At 34.2% G+C, this 13,404-nt stretch overlaps 2 protein-coding genes across 3 annotated transcripts; both read right to left on the reverse strand.

Moving 5' to 3' along the window:
- Positions 1 to 558: 558 nt before the first annotated feature.
- On the reverse strand, positions 559 to 4,332 carry LOC123891575 (F-box/LRR-repeat protein At4g14103-like). Of its 2 annotated transcripts, none has more exons than XM_045941459.1 (5): positions 4,141 to 4,332; positions 2,870 to 3,806; positions 2,451 to 2,698; positions 1,201 to 1,279; positions 559 to 1,080 (listed from the first exon to the last, which is right to left on the reverse strand). In XM_045941459.1, the coding sequence occupies exons 2-5, from the start codon at positions 3,746 to 3,748 to the stop codon at positions 871 to 873; spliced, it is 1,416 nt and encodes a 471-aa protein (XP_045797415.1). In that variant the 5' UTR covers positions 3,749 to 3,806; positions 4,141 to 4,332; the 3' UTR covers positions 559 to 870. The 2 variants fall into 2 exon arrangements, with proteins under 2 accessions (XP_045797415.1, XP_045797416.1); XM_045941460.1 differs by having other exon boundaries at positions 4,150 to 4,328.
- A 4,652-nt stretch (positions 4,333 to 8,984) lies between these two features.
- On the reverse strand, positions 8,985 to 13,404 carry LOC123889982 (putative F-box/FBD/LRR-repeat protein At1g78760). The gene is made up of 5 exons (XM_045939515.1): positions 13,275 to 13,404; positions 11,590 to 12,526; positions 11,174 to 11,421; positions 9,540 to 9,618; positions 8,985 to 9,419 (listed from the first exon to the last, which is right to left on the reverse strand). Exons 2-5 carry the CDS (start codon positions 12,466 to 12,468, stop codon positions 9,219 to 9,221), a joined length of 1,407 nt encoding a protein of 468 aa, XP_045795471.1. The 5' UTR covers positions 12,469 to 12,526; positions 13,275 to 13,404; the 3' UTR covers positions 8,985 to 9,218.

Consider the following 13,404-nt stretch of genomic DNA (forward strand, 5'->3'; position numbering starts at 1 on the left):
CCAACATTATATCACCAAAACAAATCCTTTTTTTTTATTCACTAATTAAATATTAGGGTGTTATGATATTAGGGCCGTCCCAAACAGTTTAAAGACCTATTCAAATATAAAAAATGAACCTTAATATATAAAAAATAGTAAAAAAAAACTCGAGAGTTATCTTTTATTTAAATTGTAAATAACAATACTAACTTGTAAATAATATCAATAGAATAAAAGAGTCGTATATTCCAATATAAGAAATGTTTTTTTTTTTAAGCAAGAAATGTTAAGTATAAATTAATTTGCAAATTTGACGCAAGGATTAAAATGGCTTAATGGTGGGTGTGTAAATGGTTCTACGTTTTTTACCGCATCAACGTTTCTACTTGTAATGGGATTCCTATATTTTGCGGAAAAAAATTATTGGTATTAATTTAATTTAATGACTAAAATTAAAATTATCTGAAAAATGAGAATGTTGGGAATGGAAACAAGCACATTGTGCACAAACATCATATTCAACCACATGGCCGTTGATAAAAATTTGATATTTAAGTGCTTAGAGAAGAAAAGTTATGAAAAACTACTAACCAAGTAAAAGGATAAATAAACGATTGGATTCAAGTGCTTACATATATGAGTTGAAAAGAAAGTAGCAAATAAAAGGGGAAAGGCATAAATGAAAAGGTGGTGGAGTAGAAAACGCCACATTCCACAAGGAAATGGTAAGATCAAATGTAGAATCACCATAAGAGTAAGAGCCTCTTGAGAATATTCAAGTTTGGTTCGAAGTTAGGTTTCTAACCATCATGTAGGATTGGTCCTCATCAATGGCCATTCACATTAGGTCTATCAAATTTTCCGGTTGAGTTTACTATAGACTTTTAATCAAAGAGCTTCAATATCGCGCATCTGTCGCATCTGTCTCTCTATGACAGCAATGGTCTTTAAGAACATTATCTCATACTCTTCGAGGGCTATTAACTCCTCCCTCTCCAAAATTATCTTCTCCTTAGTCGCTAGATGAATATATAGTTTTAACTGCAGTTTCACTTGCTTTAGGTGTTGTAACCGCCGTTCCAGGTCAGCCATGACATGCTGGAAGATGCAACAAACTTTTGTTCATAACTAATAATAACTATTAAGCCATACAGGTTGAACATAATATAATCATATATAGCATATGCAATGATAAGAAATTTATCAATGTGAGAATACCTCATTAGAAGAAGGCTGAAGGAATTCAGGAAAAAGGGAAGATGAGAACGGAGCTAGATGGTCGAAGGAGTCGTCAATCCTAAATGCACAGAACATAAATACTAATCAGTATAAAGTATCACAATTGACAACCAAGCCATTGTTGGTTCACAAATATTGTTCTTGAATACATCAAACATCAATAACAAAAGTCGTTTTATACTACTAGATTTGTCAAGTTAGTTTATGAACAAATAACATGTTAATATACAATTTTAGTTAGTGAGAACTTATGAATTAACATAAAAACATATTTATTTGCATAACTATTTTTCATTCGCTAAAAAATAAACCACTCCAAATGGTCCGATGATTGATTGGTTATCTAAATACAAGGATAGATTCGTATCAAACTCCCAACCAATGGAAATGCAATTTTGGGTCCCTTAATTCATCAGAAACAAAATCATATGTGACACAAAGCCACTTAAATGTTACTTTTATTTTAGTTTCTTTGAAGATTTCCAGTTGATTTTACTTCTGACTTTTAATCAACAGTTCTGCTCTTCCAGTAGTAGGTAAGCAAATCACATAATCAACTATAAATAGTACTATATATATGTTAGTATGAAACTTCGGAAAACAAACTCAATATAAGAACTCACAGAGAGAATTTTGACAAGGACTAGAATTTTTTCAAATAACTTCCAGCATAAGTTGAAATAACCTCACAGGAATATATTGAAATAAATTTTTAAATGATTTATAAAGACTTTTTGTATGTAAAGTAGAAATTAATTGTAACTATCTCAGTTGCCAAGCTCCTATGGACTAGATGCTAATTCAAACTGGTGCTATGTGTGATTCGAATTAAGTGCTTAAACACGTACTCCCTCCTGTCAAATTAAGTGAACTTTTGCTTATAATTATGGCCAGAGAAAGTATTGTGAAAGTTAGGAGCTAATACGTATTACAAACGTACACTATTCACAAAGATTCTAGCTTCAATTTCATTCATCAACCTTGATTGACCTTAAAATAAAGTTTTATTTCAAACCAACATTAAATTTCGTTAGTTAGTACAAGCAATCCTATAATTGCCTTAAAAAAACAACTTATTTTGATGTTGCATATAATAACGTTATTGTGCATGTTCAATTTGATTCTCTGCCCAATTGACCAGTATTTTACCCACTGATTATGAGTTATAACCACAGAGACCTAGGGAAATAGAAACAGAAAAAGAAGCAAAAGATGAGTGGACATTTCACCTCGAGCATTCTAGGATGTCAACATCTGCCGATGGCGAGTTCTTGAGCAAAAGGTCCAGTATTCCATCAGGTATGAGTGAAGATGGTTTGAATCCTGTTTTTAATTCTTTATCAAAGTTGGTAATTTTCGATGCCATGGATAATCCACATGAAAGTGGCTTCAGCTTTACTTTCAGTGACTTCAAGCTACGCATTAGGGATGCTGATAATAGCTTATCCTTCAAAATATCAGGAACAAAGGAGAGAACCTATGCAATAAGAGATGACAGTGAATTAGAATCAGTTTAATGCAATTTTAAAATTCAGTTGATTTTTTACATAAGTTAGAAACATAAAAGTATTTTGAAAATAAAATAAAAATTAAGCCTCAATGTTTACTACTTGTGCAGTGACTTCAAAGCAAGGTCAAGTTAAGCTACCTGCAGCGTACTTGCAGAGACCGTCAATGATTTTATATTAGGAAGATCAGACAGCCAACTGAGTAGAACCAAAGGAGGCTCCAAGTAATATGCCAACATGTCCGCATCAATGTTTACTTGTTCAACAGAAGAAAGACTACTTCCACGGAACTTCTGATAAGGAGTACCCATAAAAGAAAATGTACAAAGACTTGGAGCAGATAGCTCGATTTGGTAAACATCGAAAGAATGATTACGCATAGTTAAACTAACTAGCTTCTCACTTGATATGCACAGGATCTGTGCATCCTTCACCGTGCAATTATCAATGATCAAACTATTCAAGCTGTTAAAGGCTGAAAAGGGCTCAACTAGGCCATCGTCACCAGCACAAAAGGCAAAATTTCCTAGATGCAAGAAGGTCAACGCTGTTAAATTCAGTGATTTAGGAAACAATGTTCTCCCGTAATTATAACGACCTTTAGGTGAAACTGATAGCTTAAGTGACGTTAAAGTCTGACATGAAGAAATGCAAGGCAGAATGTCACCAATATCACCTTTGACATCAATTCTTAATCGAAGGAGCTTGACATTGTGGGATAAAACATAATATGCAACCTTTTTAAGTAAGCCGGACTTAAGGCCACCACTACGATCAAAATCAATTGTGTGCGGCAAAACTGAGTCATCGCGAAGAGATAAAACCCTATACATGAATTTGTCAAAACTCTTCAAAGTAGAAAAATCTGAGTAATGCAATATAAGGGTGGGAATATATTTCCAAATATGCTCCCATCTTTTGGACAAAATGCAAGTTCGAACGGCTTCTTTAGTATTCAAAAATGACAAAATGTGAATGAGAATGCAATTAGGCAAATCACTCAATTTTGCTTCACTCATTTCAATAACTCTTCTCTTCCTTGCATTGTGTTGAATCAGAAGTTATTCAGAAAAAAACCTAAGGAAGAAAAAAGGAAAACAAAATGGAACACCAAGGGTAAGTATTTGACATAACAGTAAAGAACATCACAAGACAAACGTTGTACAAGAGTTGTACTATGATTTAGTGAGGACAAGAGTTTCAATTTTTGGCTAATCCCTTAATCCCCAATTTGTCCAGTCTCAGAAAAAAATAAATTAAAAAATCAAACACATTATGACTATGTTGGCTTGTCCGGTCTCTAATTTTTTAGCAGATCTAATACACAGGAAGTAAGTGAGAAGAATTTGAACATGAAAAACAATTGCGAAAAAACGAATAAAAGGAAATGAATTTGAGGAATGAGAAATACCAACGTAACTGAGTTGTGAGTTGTGATGATGGTGGAATGGAACGCTCGTTAGCGATCGGAGTGAAGAAAATAAATCTCAATTCTTGTTTTGAAGGAAACCAGACGACGGAATCAGAGAGGCAAGCAGCGACATTGGGTTAGCTTCTTCACTTTATGATTATATATATATTTTGAAAAGTTATTGACTCTATTGAACTGTAAAATTGTTAGAGGATATTCTATTATTGATTTTATGCTTTCCTGGAGCACCTTCACAAGTGGTTTACCGTGGACAAGTGATCTATCGAATACAAATTTTACAAAATTTATCATTAGATTGAAAGTTTATATTATATAGATTATCGATAAAAAATTTAGAAAAATTGAAAATCATTTGATATGTTATTGAGACCCATAAGATTTACGGTATTTAATAAACTGTTATTCTTGATGGGTCTCAATAGAATATCAAATTATTTTCAATTTTTCTAAATTTTTATGTGGAAGATCTATATGATATAAACTTTCAATTCAACGGTGGATTTTGTAAAATTCGTATTCGTTATAATGTTATTCATGACTGATCCACCATGGACCACTTGATGAAGTGGTCCATATTAGAATTTACCTTCTTATTTTGGCTTTTACCACTTTGTTCTAGAAATATGATGAGGTGTTAAGTTGTTAGAATGATTTGCAAACCAACTTGCACACGATAGTTGGTTCTGATTGGCGCTGAACTTTGTAGGGAAAACCACGATTCGATCCCCACAACTACAATCAGGAAGGGGTTGGAACCATTTGATGCTAGAACCGACGTTGAACCAGATTAAACTGATAGTGAAAACAAAAAAAAAACAAAAAAAAACTTGCATATATACCCATTGTATTCATCAGAAAGAAATAACTAAATTTGATCAAATTATTCTCTTCTACAAACTCTCTCTCTCTTTACCTTTCGATTCCTTATCAACGAGTGGTATTCTAAACCTTGTTACTCCTGATATGGAATTAGCATATTACCGAATCTTAATCCTTGATATCCAAAAGATTGGTATCGATTGGTATCAGAGCCCTCTTGACAACAGGATCCTCATTTCAAAACCATTATTCAGGTATTACAGCACAACAGACAATCTAACCCAAAGTTCTCTTGGATTCGTGAGGAATTGAGACGAGAGGGAAAATTAGATTAGTGATGGGTTGTAATTCTGACATCAAGAATTCATCCTTTATTGATTGCATATAGCTCAGCTGTTGGTAGTCATTCCGACATGGATGTTACTGCAAGTAGAGTTAAATCTCTCTTTTATTGGAAGGGAATGTTTGAAGACATTGTGAATTTTGTTAAAAACCGTGGAGTTTGTCGGAAAAACAAACCTGACTTAGATGCCTCTCCAGGCCTGCTTCAGCCATTGCCCATTCCTAATCAAGTTCGGACTTATATAAGCATGAATTTTGTTGAGGGGAAATAGGTTATATTTGTGGTGATTGATAGACTCAGCAAATATGCTAATTTCATGGCTTTAGCTCATCCTTACACTGCAGTGGATGTAGCTCAAGTTTTTTTAGACAACGTCTTTAAGCTCCATGGATTACCAGAGTCCATTACAAGTGATAGAGACCCGATTTTTCTTATTTCCTTTTGGAATGAAATTTTCAAACTACAAGGTGTAGCTTTAAATAAATCATATGCTTACCATCCTCAATCCGATGGCCATATTGAGGTGGTCAACAAATGATTGGAGGCTTATTTGCGCTGTATGTGATCTACTCAATGATATAAGTGGTTGTCCTTAGCTGAATGGTGGTACAGTACTAATTATCATTCTTCCATTCATACTACTCTATTTGAGGTTGTTTATGGACAACCCCTCCCATTCATTTACCATCTTTGCCAGGTTCAACTAGTATTGTCACTGTGGACAGATCTCTCATGGCTAGAGATGAAACCATTAAGCTTCTTAAGTTTCATTTGTTGTGTGCCCAGAATTGAATGTTTGGTCACATTTTAACCGCGCCTATATGGACATGGATCCTCTCCCGTAATTTTTTTTACAGGATGAGGTCAAGTGTCTATCTATACTATTCATTTATTTTATAAGTTTGAAGCTACAATGATTAAACACATTTGAAGGGCCTGAATTTCACTCCACAATAATGTTACACGCGAGGATGTCAACCGGTTCATATATAACTCATAAGGGTCCGGTTAAGGTGCATAAGCCCAAGCTTATGCACCGTGCATAATTGCTATGCGCGCCCCTATATTGCTACGCGCGCCCCCCAACTGCTACGCGCCCCCCCATTTTCTAGCCCCCAATTTCTAGAGCGCCCCCCATATTGCTACGCGCGCCCCCAACTGCTACGCCCTCCCCCCAATTGTTACGTGCCCCCCCCATTTTCTAGCCCCCCAATTTCTAGGCCCCCAATTTCTAGCGCACCCCCCCAGGTTTTTTTTTTTATTAGATTTCTAGCGCACCCCTCAGATTTTTTTTATCACGCTTTTAATTTTGATTGATTGAATTTTATTTTATTGATTAGGGATAAATTTCAGAGTATTATGTATGGTTAATTATTTTAGTAGTTAGTTTTAAACTAAAATCATGCCAAACCATCATCGCTGTAACCGCTGCAAGCTCTTCAATCTTCTTCGCTCTCGCTATCTTCGTTTTCCAATCGGAATCTTACAAATCGATTCTCTTGAATCGAACGAAAATGAGAACGAATTGCAATTTCTGAGATGAATCGGAATCGGAGTTTTGCAATTTCTGAGATGAATTGGAATCGGAGTTCGTGAGAGAAGGTGAAGAAGATGAACAGTGATCGCGGATGAACAGTGATCACGTTTTCACTGTTTCGCGTAAGAGAAGATGAACAGTGAATTTTCGTTACAATTATTCTGGAAACCATTGTGCTGGTTAAATGGTTTCAGAGAGTTAAAAAGTGAAACCATTTGTATTATAAATTGGTTTTATGTGTTTATTGAAATCAATATTGTGTTTTTATGGTTTTAAAAATCCTGGAAACCATTATGCTGATTAAATGGTTTCAGAGAGTTAAAAAGTGAAACCATTTGTATTATAAAATAGTTTTATGTGTTTACTGAAATCAATATTGTGTTTTTATGGTTTTAAAAATCCTGGAAACCATTATGCTGATTAAATGGTTTCAGAGAGTTAAAAAGTGAAACCATTTGTATTATAAAATGGTTTTATGTGTTTATTGAAATCAATATTGTGTTTTTATGGTTTTAAAAATCCTGGAAACCATTATGCTGGTTAAATGGTTTCAGAGAGTTAAAAAGTGAAACCATTTGTATTATAAAATGGTTTTATGTGTTTATTGAAATCAATATTGTGTTTTTAATATTGAAATAATATTCCTTCATTATTATTACTATTACTGAACCAAATTAACATCTCAAGATTCTCTAACCAATAATCACTCAACAATTATAAAAAAAAAAAAAAAAATTAATCACTCTACTTTGTCTCCATTCAGCAAAAACACAAATATTTTATCACTAAAAAAAACCTCATCACAAAAAGAAAAACCAAGCTACCCAATTCGATTCTAATTCATAAGTTCTTCATTGCCGTTCAAATTCGATTCTGAGGGGTGCGCTAGAAATCTAAAAAAAAAAAAACCTAGGGGGTGCGCTAGAAATTGGGGGGCTAGAAAATGGGGGGGGCGCGTAGCAATTGGGGGGAGGGCGTAGCAGTTGGGGGGCGCGCGTAGCAATATGGGCTTTCAGGCCTAGTAGGCTAAAAATAAAAACAAAATGTGTGCATCAGCAGAAAGGGGGTGGGGATAGCGAGCCTTTGGGGGGGCTGGGGGGCGCGCGCGAGAAACTTCTGGGGGGCGCGCGAGTAATTCTGGGCTTATGCACCATGCATAAACATCCCCTTATGCATATTAACTTTTGCCAACTCATAAGGTCATGATAATTTGATTCTTCAAAGCTTTCACCTTGATGTGGACATTCAAGTTGTTGACAAACTTTTTTTTTTTGTTTGACAAACGAAGATTTTCTTTTGTCATCCTACCAGTTTCGCGCGTGCTCTATAAATTTTTATTTTTATTTTTTTGCTACTTAAGTAACGGACGTTATAAAAATGAGAAATTTGACCAAAAAAAATACCGCTAACATGAAATTCAAGATTTTTATAACATATGTTACTTAAACACCCTCCTAATATGAAATTTTCAAGATTTTATCGTAGAATCCGCTACTACTTAGGGTGGCAAAAGAAAATTTCATCGATGTGACATACTAATCTTTGTTGCCAATTTAACAACATTTGAACAGTAGCCACTCCCTTGAGCAGAATACTACCCATATGGCATTGCACAATCCCTAAGATCAATAACACATTACCGTAATCATGAATAGTTCACCACAAACAATCTAAAGGCATAAGTTTGATGCAGAAAAGAATATGTAATGATTTTGATTGATGTACCCTATGAATTTGAATGAATGATTATTGTTGTTAATTTTGTAATAAATAAAAAAGTTGAACACGACTTGTAGTAAATACTTCCAATCAACAGAATAACTAAAGTTGTATAACAAGTTGTTATATGACTAATCATTTAAGTAGTGCCATCATTGTAAGCCCTCTAATTAATTACATTTTCTAGGGTTTAACATTAACACCCCTCCTAATGCAGACGAACCTTACGTGAATGCTAGAAAGATAAAGGAACGATTGGATTTAAGTGCATTCATATGCGTTGAAAAGAAAGTAGCAAATAAAAGGGGAAAGACAGATAAGAAAAGGTGGTGGAGTTGAAAACGCCACACTCCACAAGGGAATGGTAAGATCAAATGTAGAATCAACCATAAGAGTAAGAGCCTCTTGAGAATATTCAAGTTTGGTCATTCATATTAGGTCTATCAAAATATTAAGTTCCAGTAACTTGGTAGCTTTAGATGAAAATACAATTTTGGGCTCCTTAGATCATAAGAAACAAAATCATATGAAATTTCCAGAAAAGAAACATGTAGAACCCAACAACCAATATGTGAAAAAAAGCCACTTAAATCTTTAGTTTCTTTCAAGATTTTCAGTTGATTTTACTTCGGAGTTTAATCAAAGAGCTTCAAGTTCACGCACCAGTCGCTCTATGACATCACTGATCTTTAAGAACATTATCTGATACTCTTTGAGGGTTATTAAATCCTCCCTCTCCCAAATTATCACCTCATTAGTCACTAGATCAGTATATTTTTGTATCTGCAGATTCACTCCCTTAAGGTGTTGTATCTGCCGTTCCAGGAAATCCTCAACACGCTGGAAGATGCAACAAACTTTTGTTCATAACTAATAATAACTATTAAGCCATAAAGGATGAACAGAATATACTCATATCTAGCACATGCAATAATAAGAAATTTAGCAATGTGAGAATACCTCATTAGAAGAAGGCTGAAGGAATTGAAAAAAAAGCGAAGATGAGAACGGAGCTAGATGGTCGAAGGAGTCGTCAATCCTAGATGCACAGAACATAAATACTAATCAGTATAAAGTATCACAAATATTTTTCTTGACAACATCAAACATCAATAACAAAAGTCGTTTTAAACTAATAGATTTGTCAAGGTAGTTTAGGAAAAAATAACTTAATAAGATACAATTTTAGTTAGTGAGAACTTATGAATTAACATAAAAACTTATTTGTTTGCATAACTATTTTTCATTCGCTAAAAAATAAGCTGATGAAGCTCTAGATCTCAAATAATGAAAATAAGATTGAAATGGAGAAATATGTAATTGTATTGATTGAAAACAGATGAACAATTACACAGTTTATGAAAATGGAGAATGAAAATAACAAAGGTAACAAACTAGTAGAGAGAGTCTACTAGCCCCAAAGCACTAAAGTGCCCCAAATCACTAAAAGTGATCCCATTAATTCTATCTGAAATTCTAGCTAGGTTATTCCTTGTGCATAACACTCCTTATATAGTGGAGTAAGTCATCATGCACTCATGCCACGTCATCACACCTTAGTCTTGGGCCAAAGTCAAGGCCCACTTTCACATTCAAGTCTCTATCATAAGCCACTCCAAACGGTCCCTTGATTGATTGGTTATCTAAATACAAGGATATATTCATATCAACCTTACAACCAATGGAAATGCAGTTTTGGGTCCCTTAATTCATCAGAAACAAAACCATATGTGAATTTTCCAGGAAAAAAAACAGGTAGAACCCAATTACCAATAAGTGAACCAAAACCACTTAAATGTTACTTTTATTTTAGTCTCTTTGAAGAGTTCCAGTTGATTTTACTTCTGACTTTTAATCAACAGTTCGGCTCTTCAAGTAATAGTTATTGACAAAGCAAATCACATAATCAACTATAAGTAATACTATATATATATATATATCTGTGTGTGTTAGTTTGAAACTTCGGAAAACAAGAACTCGCAGAGAGAATTTTGACAAGGACTACAATTTTTTCAAATAACTTCCAGCATAAGTTGAAATAACTTTACAGGAATATATTGAAATAAATTTTTAAATGATTTATAAAAACTTTTTGTATGAAAAGTAGAAATGAATTGTAACTATCTTAGTTGCAAAGCTCCTATGAACTAGATGCTAATTCAAACTGGTGCTATGTGTGATTCGAATTAAGTGCACAGACACGTACTCCCTCCGGTCAAATAAAGTGAACTTTTGCTTATAATTATGACCAGAGAAAGTATTGTCAAAATTTGGAGCTAATACGTATTACAAACGTACATTATTCACAAATATTCTAGCTTCAATTTCATGAACCTTGATTGACCTTAAAATAAAGTTTTTTTTCAAACCAACATTAAATTTTGTTAGTTAGTAAAAGCAATCCTATAATTGCCTAAAAACATCAACTTCTTCCGATGTTGCATATAATAACGTTAAGAGTTATAACCAACAATTATGCAATTTGATTCTCTGCCCAATTGTCAAGTAATTTATCCACTGATTATGAATTATAACCAGAGAGACCTGGGGAAATGGAAAAAGAAAAAGAAGCAAAAGATGAGTGGACATCTCACCTCGAGCATTCTACGATGTTAACATCTGCCGACGGCGAGTTATTGAGCAAAAGGTCCAGTATTCCATCAGGTATGAGTGAAGATGGTTCGAATCTTGTTTTTACTTCTTTTTCTATCTTGAGAATTTTCAATGCCATGGATAATCCATATGAAAGTGGTTTCAGCTTTACTTTCAGTGACTTCAAGCTACGCATCAGGGATCCTGATAATAGCTTATCCATTAAAATATTAAGAACAAAGGAGAGAACCTATGCAATAAGGGATGACAGTGAATTAGAATCAGTTTAATGCAATTTTAAAATTCAGTTGATTTTTTACATAAGTTAGAAACATAAAAGTATTTTGAAAATAAAATAAAAATTAAGCCTCAGTGTTTACTTGTGCAGTGACTTCAAAGCAAGGTCAACTTAAGCTACCTGTAGCGTACTTGCAGAGACCGTCAATGATTTTATATTAGGAAAATCAGACAGCCAACTGAGTAGAACCAAAGGAGGCTCCGAGTAATTTGCCAACATTTCCGCATCAATGTTTACTTGTTCAACAGAAGAAAGACTACTTCCACGGAACTTCTGATAAGGAGTACCCATAAAAGAAAATGTACGAAGACTTGGAGCAGATAGCTCAATTTGGTAAACATCAAAAGAATGGTTACGCATAAATAAACTAACTAGCTTCTCACTTGATATGAACAGGATTTGTGCATCCTTCACCGTGCAATTATCAATGATCAAACTATTCAACTTGTTAAAGGCTGAAAAGGGCTCAATTCGGCCATCGTCACCAGCACAAAAGGCAAAATGTCCTAGATGCAACCAAGTCAACGCTGTTAAATTCAGCGATTTAGGAAACAATGTTCTCCCGTAATTATAACGACCTTTAGGTGAAACTGATAGCTTAAGTGACGTTAAAGTCTGACATGAACAAATGCAAGGCAGAATGTCACGAATATCACCTTTGACATCAATTCTTAATCGACGGAGCTTGACATTGTGGGATAAAATATAATATGCAACCTTTTTAAGTAAGCCGGACTTAATGTCACAATTACGATCAAAATCAATTGTGTGCGGCAAAATTGAGTCATCGCGAAGAGACAAAACCCTAGACACGAATTTGTCAAAACTCTTCAAAGTAGAAAAATCTGAGTAATGCAATGTAAGGGTGGGAATATATTTCCAAATATGCTCCCATCTTTTGGACAAAATGCAAGTTCGAACGGCATCTTTAGTATTCAAAAATGACAAAATGTGAATGAGAATGCAATTAGGCAAATCACTCAATTTGGCTTCACTCATTTCAATACCTCTTCTCTTCCTTTCCTTGTGTTGAATTAGAAGTTATTCAGACAAAAACCTAAGGAAGAAAAAAGGAAAACAAAATGGAATTAAAATAAATTCTGCAATACGATAGAGGAAGAAGACAAAAAGATGTCATGTGATTTAGGCTTTGTTTGGTAAAAAATAACGGATAGCTGATAAGCTAGCTTATAGCAGATAGCTTATAAGCTAGCTTTTAGCTTATAGCGAATAAGCTAGCTGATTGAATTTGTAGTGTTTGGTAAAATTAGCGGTTGAACTAGCTTATAAGTATGAAATGACATAAAAAAGATATGTTTAATTAATATTTAAGTTTTTCAAGTAGGATGATAGGGGTAAAATTGGAAGAACCAATGATAAGCTATAAGCTCATAAGATACTTGAAATAGCTTTTGAAAAATAAGCTATAAGCTAGTAAAATAAGCTATAAGCTCTTTTTAAAAAACTGTTACCAAACAGAGCTTTTAGCTTTTAGCTATAAGCTAGCTTATTAGCTAGCCCAAACAGAGCCTTAGTGAGGGACAAGAGACAAGAATTTCAATTTTTGTCCAATCCCTTATCCCCAATTTGTCCGGTCTCATGAACAAATTTAAAATCAAACACATTACAAAACGCAGTGGAAGTAAGTGAGAAATTGTACAGCTAGCAAAGTTGTTTTGAATTTGAACATGAAAAACAATGGCGAAAAGAAAACCTAGAAAGTATTCTTGAAGTCTCATTCATGCATGATAATGATATAAGAATAAAACGCATAAAAGGAAATGAATTTGGGGAATGAGAAATACCAACGACGTGACTGAGTTGTGAGTTGTGATGATGGTGAAATCGAACGCCCGCTAAGGTAACCAGACGAGGGAGTCAGTGAAGCAGGCAGCAACATTGGTTTGCTTCTTCATTGGACTTAAATAATTTAAT

This window comes from Trifolium pratense, linkage group LG6 (genome assembly GCF_020283565.1).
Source record: "Trifolium pratense cultivar HEN17-A07 linkage group LG6, ARS_RC_1.1, whole genome shotgun sequence".
NCBI lineage: Eukaryota > Viridiplantae > Streptophyta > Magnoliopsida > Fabales > Fabaceae > Trifolium > Trifolium pratense.